Source organism: Cavia porcellus, unplaced genomic scaffold, assembly GCF_034190915.1.
Source record: "Cavia porcellus strain 051 isolate PalLab524CR breed Dunkin Hartley unplaced genomic scaffold, mCavPor4.1 scaffold_2, whole genome shotgun sequence".
Classification (NCBI taxonomy): domain Eukaryota; kingdom Metazoa; phylum Chordata; class Mammalia; order Rodentia; family Caviidae; genus Cavia; species Cavia porcellus.
Window position 1 is genome coordinate 112,659,380 of NW_026947485.1, and position 15,286 is coordinate 112,674,665.

At 50.0% G+C, this 15,286-nt stretch overlaps 1 protein-coding gene across 1 annotated transcript in view; it reads right to left on the bottom strand.

Moving 5' to 3' along the window:
• Nucleotides 1-1,654: 1,654 nt before the first annotated feature.
• Parm1 (prostate androgen-regulated mucin-like protein 1) overlaps nucleotides 1,655-15,286 on the bottom strand; it is an 80,367-nt gene continuing 66,735 nt past the window's right edge. Inside the window, exons 3-4 of the mRNA XM_063245228.1 lie at nucleotides 13,594-13,672; nucleotides 1,655-5,196 (exon numbers count right to left, since the gene is read on the bottom strand). Coding sequence (XP_063101298.1) covers nucleotides 5,112-5,196; nucleotides 13,594-13,672 — 164 coding nt within the window. The 3' untranslated portion in view covers nucleotides 1,655-5,111. The remainder of the gene's footprint in view (nucleotides 5,197-13,593; nucleotides 13,673-15,286) is intronic.

Genomic DNA, 15,286 nt, shown 5'->3' on the forward strand with positions numbered 1-15,286 from the left:
CCTCACGGGACGGTGCTCGCACTGCTCTGCACACAAGTACACATTCCTTGTCTCTGGCTGTGTGATTCCTTTGCTGGAATCGTCCTCCAGCACGATTGGGGCCTCCGAGTTACTCCTGATGCCTGCTTTTTAACACAGGCAAGAAATGCTTGCCAGCTATTTTGAGTCATATTGAACTTTAGGAAAGTAAAAGATTGCAGATAGGTTATTAAATGCTTGATACAGATTATGGTCTGAAGTTAAAAAGCTACTATATAGGAAAAATGTTGATTCTGACCCAAGACTTTATAGTGTGTTGACTTCTCTGGCATACACATTTATATGTACCTATGTATTTTATTTAATTTTTGTGGTCTGGGGATTGAACTGAAGATCTTTGCACTGAGCTGCATCTCCATCCCTTCCCCTTTTATTTATTTATTTGGTATCTTCAGATAGAGACTTTCTAAGTCATTAACTGGGCTTTAACTTGTGACCTTGCTGTGTTGGTCTCCAAGCATCCTGAAATCTCAGGTGTCTGCCACCATACCTAGTTATATTACTCATTCTTATGAAGTTTTTTTTTTTTTTTTCCTGTGCACATTTAAAGAGTTTCCTAGCCAATTCCATTAAGGAAACCTGGGAAGAAAGGATCTTTAGTTGCTTTTGTGCCCATAACAAATCCTCAAGAAATAACAAAATATGTTAGTCAGCTTTCTGTCACTGTAACAAAATACCCAAGACTACTTATAAGGAGTGAAGAAGTTTCTCTAGCTCACAGTTTCAGAAGGTTCTGTTATGACTGGTTGATACTTGCTCTTGGGCCTGGGGAATGCAGTGGGTTAGCAGAGGCAGTGACTTGCCTTGGGGTAGCCCAGAGCACAGAGAGGAAAAGAGAAGAGGTTGGATCCCAGGATGCCCTTCAAGGCCATGGCCTTGTTCCCCTGTGATCCAAGTTCCCCCAAGAGTTCTACCACTACCACACACAGGTCTTGGAGAGACACGAAGTCCTCAGCACCAGGTGATCCATGGAGAGGTTCCTGTTTTGCTTTGTCTTCACTTTCTGCCTTGTCTTTTCCAGTCAGAGCTTGGTGCTGTGTCATAGGCCAGGGAATTAACTTTTCAAATCTGACCTAAGTTCACAGCCACCCTCAGATCAACCGATTCTGGCTTGCAGGGGCCCCTTCCTCCCATGGAGTAAAATGATGACATTTGCCCTCGCTATTTTCTTGTAAACCAGCATAGTATTTTGTTAGCTTGTAGGGGTTGAAATTCTGTTTGGAATGCGTGAAGCTGCCTGCTACTTAGCTGTCAGCTAAAGATGGATATGCCGAACTTAATTGTTTTGAAGGGGAGTAGAGCAAGCATCACAGGTACTGCTGACGCCAACATGCCTTAGTGAGTCTCAATTGTGGACCTAATTCATTAAATCAAAGTGTTTGCTCCTCCATCTGCTTCGTAAGGCATGCAGAATATTTGAGAGCAAAGTCATTGCTGGGAAATTTCTTCAGTCCTGGCATCCTTCCATTCTGTTTCAAGATCAGAGAGACTTTCTTGCCCTGCAGAAAAATATAATTTATTGATGTGATATAAATTTTCCTTAAGAGCAAGTCAGAGTTACTTAACAAGAGGGGTTCATTAAACCGAATGGCTTAAATAACAAAACACACCAATGTGAGAATCATGACAGCCAGACACACAGCCTTTAATAACTTTAATTGGTACAATTATAGCTGATATGCAACATGTCTTACAATGACAGACACAATGACGTCACATATCAGAGAAGTTGCCTGTCTTCCCTCTTTCCATAATGTCAACTAACTTCCCCTAAGAAAGGAACCTGGCAAGGAGCTCTTGCTTAGCGCTATTACCAGTATCTTCTGGTGCCTCTGACACCTGAGTTGAAATGGTGCATTTATTTGCCCTTCAAAAAGGTTAAAGGCAAAGAAGGTGAATCAACGTGCAAATTAGCATTGGGCCTGATTGCAAAATTCATTTCCCAGATGCAAGGGATAGAACCATGCAGCCCTGCAAGCAAGATGAAGAGCAAACTGGTGACACCAGACCACAGTCAACTGCACAAGGAATCCAGAGGACCTCAGGGTGGTGAAGGCCAGTGCTCTCTGCTGTGTCATCCTGGCCTCCTGTGTCCCAACTCACCATCTGTCCTTTCATCAGAAGATTGACACTGCCCTCTGGGACCCTAGGCACCGATCTGCTTCCCTGGGGTGGTTCCGAGCAATCACAGCTGTCGCATGTGACCAGGACACAACTGGAGTTTTACAGAATAAGACAACACCTAAGTATCACCGCAAACAAGAAACTGAGATCATTTGTGAACCACTGCAATACTTCAAGTGTCTATAAGTGTGTCTCTCCAGAAAGTGGAAACATAGGCATGATTTCATGAGTCTTCACAGCATGTCCGTGCTGTGTATGTGTGTGGGCACAGTCAGTGATAGCATTGCCCCTCCTCCAAAATGCAGACACAGGGGGAGGGACAGGGAGGGGACCTCTGCGGGGGCCCAGCTGACTCCCACTTTGTGCTTCTGTGTGGTGGCCAGAGCGGAGCTGCTGGCTTCCCTCCTGCGCTCGCACCCTGCCCAGGTGGGTGTGGCTGCTGGAGCTACTGCCACGTCCCTCAGGTGAATGGGCAGGCTCTGCTTGGTGGGAAGGATATTAGTTGTTGGCATCTATTTCAGGGGTGTGTGTGTGTGTGTGTGTGTGTGTGTGTGTGTGTGTGCATGCACATGTGTGTCTTTCAAGGACCATTTTCAGAATACACTTGCTAAAATCTGTTGGCCAATTCCAAAGCTGAAAAAATACATCTGGCAAAATAAGGCTGCATCATAAGTATCTGATACTAACCAGCCTGACAGGGGCCTCTGACTTTTCATGGAAGGCCCTCGTCTTACCACACACCCCAGGGAGGTGCCACTAGCCTTGGAAGTGAAGTAGAGTGACAAACCAGCCCTGCACTGTCCCCATGGCAGTCTCTGGAAAGGAAAGGCATTGGGTACACTGGGGCTCTCAGCAGGCTGGGGTCCTGGGTGAGACTGTCCTCAGGCAATGTCCTGAGGTGGCCTTCCCCAAAGGTAACCCCCTGGTCATTGTGTCCAGATGTTTTGGGCTGAGAGCGGAGGACAAAGCCTCATGGAAGGTCATAACTTTATTGACTTGTCGCTTGGTGGCTGAAAAGCCCTATGAAGAATGGGATAAGCGGGGAGAGACAGTTCTCCAAGCCCAGAATAGCAAGGGTGCACCTGGGCCTGCTCTTTCAGGATGGCCCATGCCAAGTTGAATTTAGAGACACCCTGATTAGGGGCTGGGGATTTAGCTCAGCGGCATAAGCACCTGCCTTGCAAGCAGGCAGTCGTGAGTTCGATCCCTGGTACCGATAAAAACGAAAAAGACAAAAAAAAAAAAAAAATAGAGACACCCTGATTCCTGTCTGCTCTTCTTCTGGCTGTGGGGACCTCTGACAAATTCCCCTTGGACCCTAGGGGCTGAGGAAAACTCATTCTCACAGGGTGGGGCACAGGTTGTGGGGAGGGGCACTGTTCCTGGTTTCTGACGCCAGGGTCATTCCCAAATTGGAGCCATAGGGCAAAGCCTTGTCCAGGCATCTAGACTGAAGTGGTTTCATGTTCTTGTGACACATGTTTTCTGCTCGGTGAAATCAGGATGTGAGATGCTGGCTGCTAATACAGCGTTGGTCACAGGTGGGGTCCTGAAATAGTCCTTCAGAAGCATGCAGGCTCGAAGGAGTACCCATGCATGCCGGGTCCCTCAGGTGGACGGGCCTCTGCCTGCCAACTAAGACAGAAACTTAACACATCGCTTCTTTTGGTTAAAAGTAAAAGAGGTGCCTGACCTGGGAGTGTCTTGTTCTGCTGTGAGCCCTGCAGTGAATTGGGGTTCTTAGTCTCAGCACTTCTGAGGCTTTGGGCTGTAGAATGCCTGGTACCAGGTACGGTCGCAGGCCCAGGAGGGTGTGTAGCAGAGTCCAGGCCTCTACCCACTCGTGGTATCCCAACTCGTGGCCATCAACAGTCCCACCAAATGTTTTCAGCTGTCCTTGGTGTGTGGCAAATTCAACCCCAGTTGGGAGTGACTGAGATGCATGAATGCCCTCAAAGGTACAGTGATTGCTCAGGACTTGTGCGAGATTTTAGTGGCAGTTCCCAGGGCGCTCCCTTATTAAAGGGGAGAATGAGCAAGGAAGGCGTGCGGAGTGAATGGACCATGTGTGGGGCCTGTTTCTTGCCGAAATGCAGATAAACTTGTGCCTCCTCTTCATTTTTTAACAAGGTTACAAGCATTCCCCGACGGGCAGTGAGACAGTGAATCAGTTGTGCTCTGGGTGTAAACCAAGTTGCTTGGGCTCCTCCAGGCAGCTGATCTGCTCCCCAAGAAGGACTCAGGTGCCTCAGCTCTTTCCTCCCATGCCTGTCCCTCCTCTGGGACACCGAGTGCATCCCCTCTCGGGAAGCCTGTGGGGAGGAATCCTACTTGCATCTGAGAGGCCCGGCAGGGAGAACAGGTACAGGCAGGTGGACACCTGAGAACCACCGGTTGCTCTGCCCCGGCTGCTGCCTCTGCGGGCCTGTGTGCAGGTCATTAATTGGGCAGTGGAAAAGCAGCTGTGGGCCGTAGGGCTGGGCAGGCTCCAGTCACATACAATGTGGGGAATCTGAGCAAGCCCGCATCCTCCCTGCAGGAGGGGAGCTTCCTGGGACTCAGCTCCCCGCTCTCCGCTGATCCTAATGTAATTTCCTACACAGAAGTTTAAGAACCAAGAAAGTTTCCCTAAGATGAACCCCCAACAAAACCCCCAGGTATGCTCCCCAGTCCTTGTCATGGTGGGTCTGGGAGGGTGCTGGGGGCCTCCACTAGGGAGGTCTGCACCCCTCCGTGCCAATCCGACCCCTTTCATCCGAAAATCAGGATTCTTTTGTGCCAAAATGGGGATATTGTGGCAGCCAGAGGAGAGGAAAATGATAACAACCAAACCAAGGAACAGGTCTTAAGATTGTCCTTCAGTACGCATCAGGTACTTGATATTAATTCTACTGAGAAAGCTCTTATAAATAAGGAGCAGCTCTTCCTCACGCCAGGCCACCTTCATGTTAGGAGTCATCATACAGGGGGTTGTTGTAGTTTCCCCAGGACCCGTAGTCGTGGTCATCCAGCAGCCTTCCATAAGAGGAGTGCCTGGGGGGAAGGAGACACAGGTGGGTCACAAGCAGCAGCCGCCTGAGCCCAGCCCACCCCACATGGCCTGAACCTGGGGGCTGGCGGGCCCTTGAGATGCAGGCAGGCTGTCCCATGGAGATAGCCCTGAGGCCTGGTCCACCAACCCTCAAGATGGGGACCACTCTCAGCACCCAAAGTCATGGACGCCCCACCTGGGCTGGATGGGCACTTTCTGGGGACATTGCCAGGGTCCCTGCCCTCCCTCTTCCTCCTCTAGAGCAGGAGGACTGGGTAGGGGGAATTTCCATGGCTGTCCAGGGAGAAGGATGGACACAGAGGCAGCGTCCCTGTCATGAGGATTAATGTCCCCCAAAGTGTCATTGGTGCCCTCTCTGCCTCTTGGCATTGGGGTTGAGTTGTATAATGTGCAAAGGCTTCCATACTCAACCTGTGGTCAGTCTCATGACAAAGCCCACAGAGAGGACACAGTGGGCACAGTGTAACTTGCTTTCTGGAGAGGAGCATGGGGAGACATCAGTGGATACGTCCATGGTCACCCTGGTTTGGCGGTGAGTGTCCAATCCCTGCCTGCTGGGTCTAAACTCAGGGCTCACAGTTATGATCCTCAAGGTCTAAAAAGCACCTTAGGGACGTTCACAGGATTAGCCATCTGCTTCTTATTCCTATCAGAAACCCCAAGTCTGATGGCCATTTCTCCCCCAGTCAGTCTCTGATCTCTTCCCATTTCATACACAGTGAAAGCTGAAGTCATTACAGTGGCTTGGAAAGCCTCAGAGCATCTGGCCTGGATACTTTTCTGAGCAAATCGCTGCAATTAAAGGGCTCTTTTTTGTCCTTCCCAGGCCTATAGACACACCTTTGCCCCAGGGCCTTTGCACATCCCATTTCTGGACCTGGTTATCTTCTAGTACACTGTACACTGTGTGTATTTGCTTTGCAATTGCCTCTTCCCTGATCAGGCAATGCTCCAGTGTTGACTATTTGCCCTGTCTGTTGATTATTGGCTCTATTGTGGCACCTAAGAGAATATCTAACACACAGAAAGTCTCCAGTAAGTGTTTGTAGAAGAAATAGTGATTGAAAAGCATATGACCTGAATTCCCCCCAAATTGAATTAGTCTACAAGGTGGGAGCTCCCTGGGGAGGGACCAGACGTTTCAAGACCATAATTAGTGGCAGGCTTGGAGGAATATGGCAAAACGAGTATCTGGCACCTCTGAGGTTCATGCTAGATGTAAATAATTGTATCTTTCCCCTGCAAGTCATGTGTGCTAGCTAGGTACACTGCAGAGAAACATGCTTACTGCCCTAACCTGTTCTCAAGACACAACAAATGCGCTGCTTATACTTGTATCTATTGCTAAAATAATTGCCCTTGCTCTTGTGAACCTTATTATATCAGCCAGGTGTTGGCAGAGACAATATTTGCAAAGTGCCCCTCCTGGGTCTCCTTTCAAACTCTGCAACTGGGAATTCTGATTTATATCCTGGAAGCTGACTCCGAAGAGCCAATCTCCGCACTCGGAGAGGGGCCTGCTCATTTTTGCAGGTATAGAAAGCACAGGGCCTCTGTGGACAGCCCAGGCACATGGGCAGCTGCTTCTTCAATCTGCAGGGGCAGGGCAGTCACTGTGGTCACCAAAGTCACCAACATCCTACGGCCCAGGATCCCCCAGCTCGATTCCCAATGCCAAACAATTCCTGTAGCGGGATGGCTGAGCTGCAGAATGGATGTATAAAATCCTGGCCATGTCAACCCTGCAGCCTGCCCTGAACACAGCATGACTTCCAGGTACAGATCGGGCCGACATCTACTTAATAACTATGCCTCTTCTGGAGTAGACAGAACCCTTCCCCACCTCTGTGAGGCAATTTAACTTTTCCAGCCATTTTTGTCTCTATCACATAATTCTAGTTCCATAATTCTAGGGTTTTCTATTCGAGGTGCCCAGGCTCCTCTCTGACAATGAGCTGCGGGGGAGGAGGGCACAACTATGCTGTGGGTGTGGTGTCACTTTACCCCCCCCCAGGGTGGAGCTGCTTGCATTCCCACCCTACCAACCCCCCCCACCCCTCACCCCCCCCCCCCCGCCCGGGGGTGAAGCTGCTTGTATCGCATCATAAGGACGCACCTGGCAGCTCTGGCTCAGTGTTGGTAGGGATGTCGCAGGCCAGTCAGTTATGGCAGAACCCACCCGCAGCACAGTGAAAAGACCACATGAAGGCATGCCAGAGGTCTAAGCCTCTCCTTAGATGCCAGAGCCAGGAAGGGGAGAGACCCAGGAAGAGGAGGAAACCTGCTCTGTGGTAGCATGGCTGCCCTACCCTCCCTTACTCAGCGGCACCACAAGTTTGGCCCTGTGCCCCCCAACCCCTCCTGCCCTGCCCTGTGTGGTTCACAAACTAAAGGCGGAAGCCCAGAGAGCAGGGGAAGGTGCGCTGCCTTCCCAGCTGTTCCCGGCCGCTTGCTTCCCCATCAGCTTTTCTCAAATAGAGACCCTGGCTTCAGTCCCCAGTGCCACAAGCAATGAAAGTGTCACTTCACTTCCCATGCCACCTCATCACCTTCCCGTGTTGGTGACACCTGCTTGGTGACATCGGGTGAGTCTGGTGGCACCTGTGTGAAGCCTTCCTTGCCACCGCAGAGTGACACCTATTTTAAGGTAACTACAGTATTAACACCCAGTTGTCCTTGAAAATGCCTGAAGTGTCTGCTTTCCTGGTGTTGAAACAAAAGCCCTTTTAGAAAGGTCAGTGCCAGTCCCCATGTCCCCTGCCCAGTCTGGAGGACACCCTAGACCCTGCTCCTCTTGCATCTAGTGTGTCCTGCCTTTTGATCATCAGTGTCTACCCTGGGCGAAGCAGCAGGGGACACGGTGGCTGAGACCCAGGTCAGCACTGGGGACACAGCTGCAGGCGCAGCTCCTCTGCCACTAAAGTCAGTGCCAGACCCTTAGGGAAGTGGTCCCTATGCCCTTTTTGTTTCCATTGGTGGCTCTTTCCCCCTGACTGCCCTTTCCCCTCCTGACCCCTTCTATGTGATGATTGATTCCTTGGCAACTACCGTCTAAAGATCCTAGCTGGGACCTGGGGAAGCCTCAGCCAGTGGAGCAGACCAAGTCCCAGGGGGCAGGAGGCCGACAAGCTGGGCGAGTGGACATGACACAAGTCAGAACTCACCACAAGGTGACAGCAGCAAGCAGGATGTGGACGCCAGCAATTCTGGCTGGGAGGTGGGGATGGTGAGCAGAGCTATAGGGCCGTGGCAGGAGCCTGAGGGACCTGAGAGGCAGCCTGCAGACAGGGCAGTGTGAACAAAGGATCCTCTGCAGGAGCAGGTGGTGCATGGTGTGGGAGCTACAGGCCCACTGTTTTTAAAAGCAAGCCTTTCATACTGGAATGATGATTTTAGAATGACAGAAAAGTTGGGAAACACAGTGAAAAGCTCCTGCATACCCTTCCTACAGCTCTGTTGAATGCTAGTGTCTTGTTCAACACTGAGGAGTTTACACTGAGAGCTGTGGTTTGGAGGCTTGGAGGACTCAGGCATGAGAGGTCCACGTATTTGCCCTCAGTGACTGCAGTGAGCGAGTGGCTGAGAATCAGAATTCAGGGCCAGTTGGCTGCACCTGCGCTGTTCATCAAAACCCCCGTGAGTGACAGATTTCCAAACATCATCTGCAAAATTCTCTTCTCATTGTTTGGGCTTTTTAAAAGCCCCAGAAGGCGACTGCTATCATGCGTATCTTTAAATAGTCATCTTTCCTTTGAAGAGCAGATACAGGCATTCAGTGTATTTGTCACCACTGTCTGCAGACTCACAGACAACTCACCACTGAGGGCCATGCTGGGCGCACTTGTCCTTGGCAAGCCAGCCCAGGGCCACCGCAGGGTCTGTGTGGCCAATGAAGGCCGTGGCTACCTCCCCAAACCAGTTCTCCCTCATGGGACATCAATAAGTAGAATCACTGTTTCACCCCAGCTCTGGGGTCCTCACTCTTCTGTCATCCAAAGCGTGTCTGCAGAGCAGCAGTGACTCTGTCAGCTAGTGCCAGGGGCTGTGGGCAGACCCAGTGGGGCACATGGGCAGAGAGCAGGGTGACTCTGTCTGGGGAGCAGAGGAGATAAGTGGGGTGGGGGACATGGAACCATTTGCGAGTGCAGGGGAGTAGGGCAGCAAGGGGAGGCCTCTTCTCAGCTGGACAACTTGGTATTAGCCAGGGGAGGAAGGGACAACCAGACTTCGTGACAGTGTGCTCGAGATGGCACAGGCATGATGCACAGGGCAATGCATGGCAAAGTGTGCCACAAGGTGTCAGGAGTGCGGAGGTGGCCGGTCACTCCCAGTGTGGTCCTAGGGCCAGGAGCCCTGGCAGCCCCTGGGAGTCCATTAGAAATGCAGGTGCAGGGCCTGGACTAGAAGACCAGAACCCAGGGCACCCAACAAACTGTTTCTAGGAAGCTTCCCCTTAGATTCTTGCACAATGAAGCTTAAAAAGCAAGTAGACCAGACCTGCAGAACCTCCCAAACTGATCTGAAAAATAAGACTAAGAAACACAAAGCCCAACTGTGGACCACAAATTTTAGATGTTCTTAGCTTTCAGAGCTGGCTGAGCCTTCTGTGCTACCAGCTGCCCAGCCTCAGAGCTCGCTGGGTGGGGCTGAAGCCCACCAGTGAGCTTGAGGAGTCCAGTCCTGCTCAATGCAACCCTGGTAAAACACCAGGCGAGACAGGTGATCCTGGTAGGATGCCCGGAGGCTGGGTCCTGCTGTGTCTGTAAATCAGGGTCAGGTTTATTTTTGTGATGACAACAGCCCTGCTATCTGTCTGGGTCCTAGCACACTAATTATAGCAGCCACGCTTCCCTGCCACAGCAGATAGTGTCTCTGGCCACCGCGATCATCTCTTGGCTGAATAGTTTAAACAAAACAGAGCTACTGACCTCATCCTTAATTAAAGACACCCTCCTGCAAGAGGTAGACAGGCTCAACTTTGTTCTAATGTCACAAAAAAGCCCTGCCATCAGGACTTCCCCAGGATGGCTTCTGTTTATGAGTGTCTAATATGAATGCATGTTCACAGGCACCTCAGAGCAGCTCCTTGGGGACTGCCAAGAGTGGGGGATGGGAAACCTGGAGAGCTAGGGCATGATTAGAGAATGGAGCACACTTGCCCTCCTCCTTCTCCTCCTCTTCCTCCTCTTTCCCGTGTCCTTTCCTTTGAATCCCTGATTGCACCCCTGGAGGCTCCTCCAACCTCACTGCCCACTGTGGGCAGTTGCCTTCTCATGGACACCAGGGTCAAAGCACAGTTGTGACAGCAATGACCACACCGATTGGCCTTCTATTGTCTGCACCTCACACCAGGACCGAGTGTATATGCATGCTTGTGAAAACCTTGAGTTAGGCGTGGCTATAACAAACGAGTGTAAGGGGGTAGAACGCTGGAAACATTGCCCCCAGGCATGCCTTAAGCACGGTGCTGGCATCGGGCCGGGCACTTTGCACTTGCTGTGTCACTGTCCCCTAAATGACTTTGGAGGAAGGGTGTGGTCAGCTCTATTTTTGCAGGTGGAAAAAAAATTACAGATGAGAATTTCTCCAAGGCCACCTAGGCAGCAGGAGGGCAGACCAGTCCTGCACTGAGTCAGCTGTGTTCTCTCGCATATCGATTGCTGCTGGTTAAGACAGGAGGATCCCCAGAGGGCCCTAGGAGGGCAGCTCAGAGCTGCTCCTCCTATAAGCCACATGCTAAGTGACTCAAGTAATTGATTTATGCAGGGCCTCTGGCAGAGACATTGCCCCCATACTGGGTCCCTTGGAGAACAGGAGTGTGGAAACCAGATGGCCAGTGGTAGACTGTAAGGCACTCCTGGGAAAGAGCCCTGGAGAGCTGGACTGGTGGACAAACAGGCATGTAGGAAGTCTTTGGAGGAAGTAGGGTTTGAGCAAAGGCTGATAGGCTGTTCCTATGTTCTTGGGGACTAGGCCTAGTTGGTGCTGCATTCTGGCTGTAGGCCAGAGAGTCATGAGACCCATGAGCTGTGACCTCTGTCTTCAGGGCTTCAGCCAAGTGAGCTCCGAGGCCACAGACAAGAGAACTCCTGTTATTGCTCTCAGAAATCCAAGATGACTGGAGAATAACTTCCAGCCAAGGCGAAATCCAGCCCCCCCCACACACACAGATACACACACACACACACACACACACACACACACGTCAGTTATTCAACTCTGTTTGGTGAATGATTCTAGGGGCTTTCCAAGAATCTGGTAAAGTAACACTTGAAGGGGTTTTAGCACAGCCTCAGGATTCATGAGAACCATTAACCACCTTCTGTTATCATTTTGGCAGAAGAACAAATGAGGAGCAAGAAAAAAAAAAGAGGGGCTTTCCTTTGGGGGTTTCTAAGATGGGCTGGATCAGCTTCAGTTCACAGTACCAAATGCCAAGTAACATGCAGGTAGAGAGCCACCTTACATTTGTGTCATTGGAAACCTTCTGCATTCAGGATTGGGAACTTGTATGTTAGTGTTAGAGAACCAGAGTTCGAAAGAACACTATTTTAAGTTGTGCTATTTTAATCAGCACTCAGACCAAACTGCAATGGCTACTATGGTGGTGGGATCACTCAAAGGCCACTGTGCCTACCCACTGATGCCAGCGCCTGTCTGCCTACCAGTCCAGCTCTCCAGGGTTCCTTCCCCGGAGTGCCTTACAGTCTACCACTGTAAGGGGGTGTTGATGGGGGTGGTGCATGTTAATCTTCCGTGCTGTGCACTGGGAGTGGGGCTGCTGACGCAACCTGTCGTACCAGGTCGCAGGGCTAGGACAGGGTGGGCTTGCTTCCGGCTAAAGTCTCCGTGCACTGCTCTGGACAACCTGCCTATCATGGAATTAGTCTAAGGTGGTTAATTTCAATTTTGGCCTAAAGTCAAGAGAAAGAATCTTTTAGGCTAGTTCAGTATCTTTTTCTGGTGGGGAGGATGGATGTAAAATTTTGGTAACATAGCTCAGAAACTCACCATGGGCGATTCCTGAAAGATTCTACAATTTATCAATAAGTTCTTTTTTTTGAACCCCAGAACCTATTTTTCAACAGATGCTTTGTTGGAATTGGGAATGAGGTTCTCCAAGTAGCTCATAAAAGCCAATTTAACTCATAATTAAAGTACAAGATATCTTCAGTGATAAACTAGTAATTCTTCCCGAGTGCCATTTAGTAACATGCAGTTTATAAAATTGCTTGGTGTTCAAAGAAATGCAGCCTTATGAAGGTGAGATTTTTTAAAATCTGAAAGAAGCTTCTGGATGTTTTCAGATGTGGGGTTACGAGGGGCTTTTTGTTCCAATTTCTCTCTGAAATCGACTTCCTTTATTTGCGGTGTTGGGGAGGAAGTGACGTCCAGGGCTCTGTCCTGCTGGATGCCATTGCTGGGCACGCTGTGGGTGCTCCTTAAGGACCAAAATAAGGGAAGGAAGAGGGAGGAGGATGGGAACTCCCTGTGGGCAGACAGGACAGGAGCACAGAGAAGACAAAATGACACTGTCAGCTTCACATGGGGACAGGACAGAAGGGAAGGACAGGAGAACACATGGCTTCTAGATGACATCCTAACTTCCTGCTCCACTATGGAGCTTCCTGACTTCCTGTTCTGCTACAGAGAGCAGAATTTCAGCTGCCATTTGTGATCATCTCTGTTTCATAGAAGAAAAGATTTCTTAAAACTTAAACCCCAAGGCCCTGTCTCAGGGAAAAACCTTGTGTTACGGAACAGCTACAGCTGCCTTTACTTTCCCCATTTTGCACAAAACCAGGGAAAATCTAACAGGACTTGGCAAGTTTGCAGAGTATGCATGCACAGCAGCTACCACGATTGATCGCAAGCACCCTGGCTTGCAGATAAGGATGTGGGCTCTGGGGCATGTGACTTCCCAGGTCACTAGGAGATCCCAGCATGGAGCCTTGGATCTGGAGTCCTGACCCCAGCTTCATTCTCCTCCCATCCCAGCAGCATTTGACTTCCTGTCTCTGCCCTGGCTGGGTTCAGACCAGCCACTCCTGTCCAGTGTGGAGTATACCTGTCACATCCACTCTTGGCCAGTGTCTCCCAGGCCTACAGTATCTCTAGAGAAACAAGTTCAGCTGGTGCGGTGGTTCCCTGGGAGGCTGAGGCAGGAGGATCACAAGTGTAAGTCCAACCCAGGCATTTTACTAACACAGTAAAACCCTGTCTTGACGTAATAAATAAAAAAGGGGGTGGGAATGCGCCTTACTGCAAAGGCCCTGCGTTCAATCCTCAGGACCAAAAGAAACAAACCCTCAGCCACACATCTCGCAGGCTGCAGCCCCTCAAAAGGAAATCCTCCTTTTTCACAAAGCGTGTCTCACCTGATCTTCAAATATGCTGCGACTCCAAACACCAGCACAACCACCGCAATGACCGTCACTGTGATGGCGGCAACGCTGCCTGCAGAGAAGGAGGACAGAGTCAGTGACTCCCGGGGCATAGTACCCACCTCTGCCCGCCCCTTCCCTTCCTCAGAGAGGAAGATCATTTTGAGGAAGTCAGAACTGGAACGAATCCCAGATCTATGTTTGCTGCTGGCACATTTTTATGGCAGGGACATTTGGCAAATGTCACCATCATTCCAATATTGACTGAGCCCTTTCGGTTTACCGGGAACTCAGTGAGTCCACAGCCACCCTGGGTTTCCTTTGGAAGGAAAGCGCCAGGGCTTGCACAGCTGAAACTGGCAGAGATAATTGACTCTGAGTCTCCTTGTACCCTCTTTCCTCATAGGCTCTGCTCATCTTCCAATCACTTGAGAGGTGTTTTGGAGACAGGATGTCCTAGTCAAGGGTCACCACAAAGTACTGTGGTTGGCTTCTGAATCAACCAGAGCCACACAACTATCTTGGAAGTGTCCCTTGATTGTGAAGGGTCACTCTGGTGGGAGATGAGCTAATTTGAATAATGCCTCCACATTGAAGCATGTCAAAAAAACTTCTTGGGAAGTGTGTACAGCTTTTACCCTTAAATGGCAAATCTGGTTTTAGAGAGAACATGTTCAAGTCTGGTGTACACAGTCAGGTCATGTCTGGTGGGTTACACTGTGTGTTTCGTCTGCTGAAATAACGAGATGTAATTACAAGATAACATGAGTGTTTTATTCTGTAGTTTGAAATCTGGTTCCAAAAGCAATTATTAATAGGCAGTTAAAAAACAAAGCCAAATCAATCCTCCAAGCAAACAGCATCATGAGAATAACCCCATTGCTCTGAAAGCCACTGGGGAGCACAGCACTCTCTTTGTGTGAGCCTTGGGCTAATACACACTCTTCAGCTTTGCTCTGACTTAGAAATGCAGCAGTCCATCAGGCTCTTGTCCCCGATTACTGCAGGTGACGTTTTGGCACTGACGCCAGCGTTAGGGAAATGATTTATGGCTCCGGCACATGAACGGGGCTTCTCAGACACACAGAGGAGGGTGTGCAGGGCCTGTAGCTGGAGGTGTGGATGCAAATGTGGCCCTACTTGCTAGTCTCATGTAACTTCGAGGAGATGAAATGAGATGGCAGAAACCTTAAATCCACAAGCTGGGACGAATGCCCACCTCTCCTGTACTGGGTCTCAAAAGTAATGAAATGTCCCTAAATTTATAGAGACCAATTATTTGAAGATTATTTTGCCACTCATTCTTTTATTTGTCCCCACCAATATGAATGGCTTTTGTGAATTGTTCTTTTCATTATCCAGCAAAAGAATTGGAGCTGGCTGAAAAGCAAAGCTACTTATTGCTGCCTTGTAACTCCCGGGGAGCTCTGGGTGCTCAGTTCTGTGCAAACCCCAGGCTCCTGCACCACCCTCTCTGAGAGAGCCAAGGGGGGCCACCGCCAACACGAGGACGTGGACCAGTGCTCATGCCCTGATGGGGACTGGCCACACTCAGCTACATCCATCCTCTCAGCCACATCCATTCTTCTTCCCCTGGAATGCTTTGGAACCAGATTAGTGTAATTATTGGTTTAATTTCCTTTCCCTTTTCACTATGCAGAGACAAAATGACGGCTTGAATGTGCAG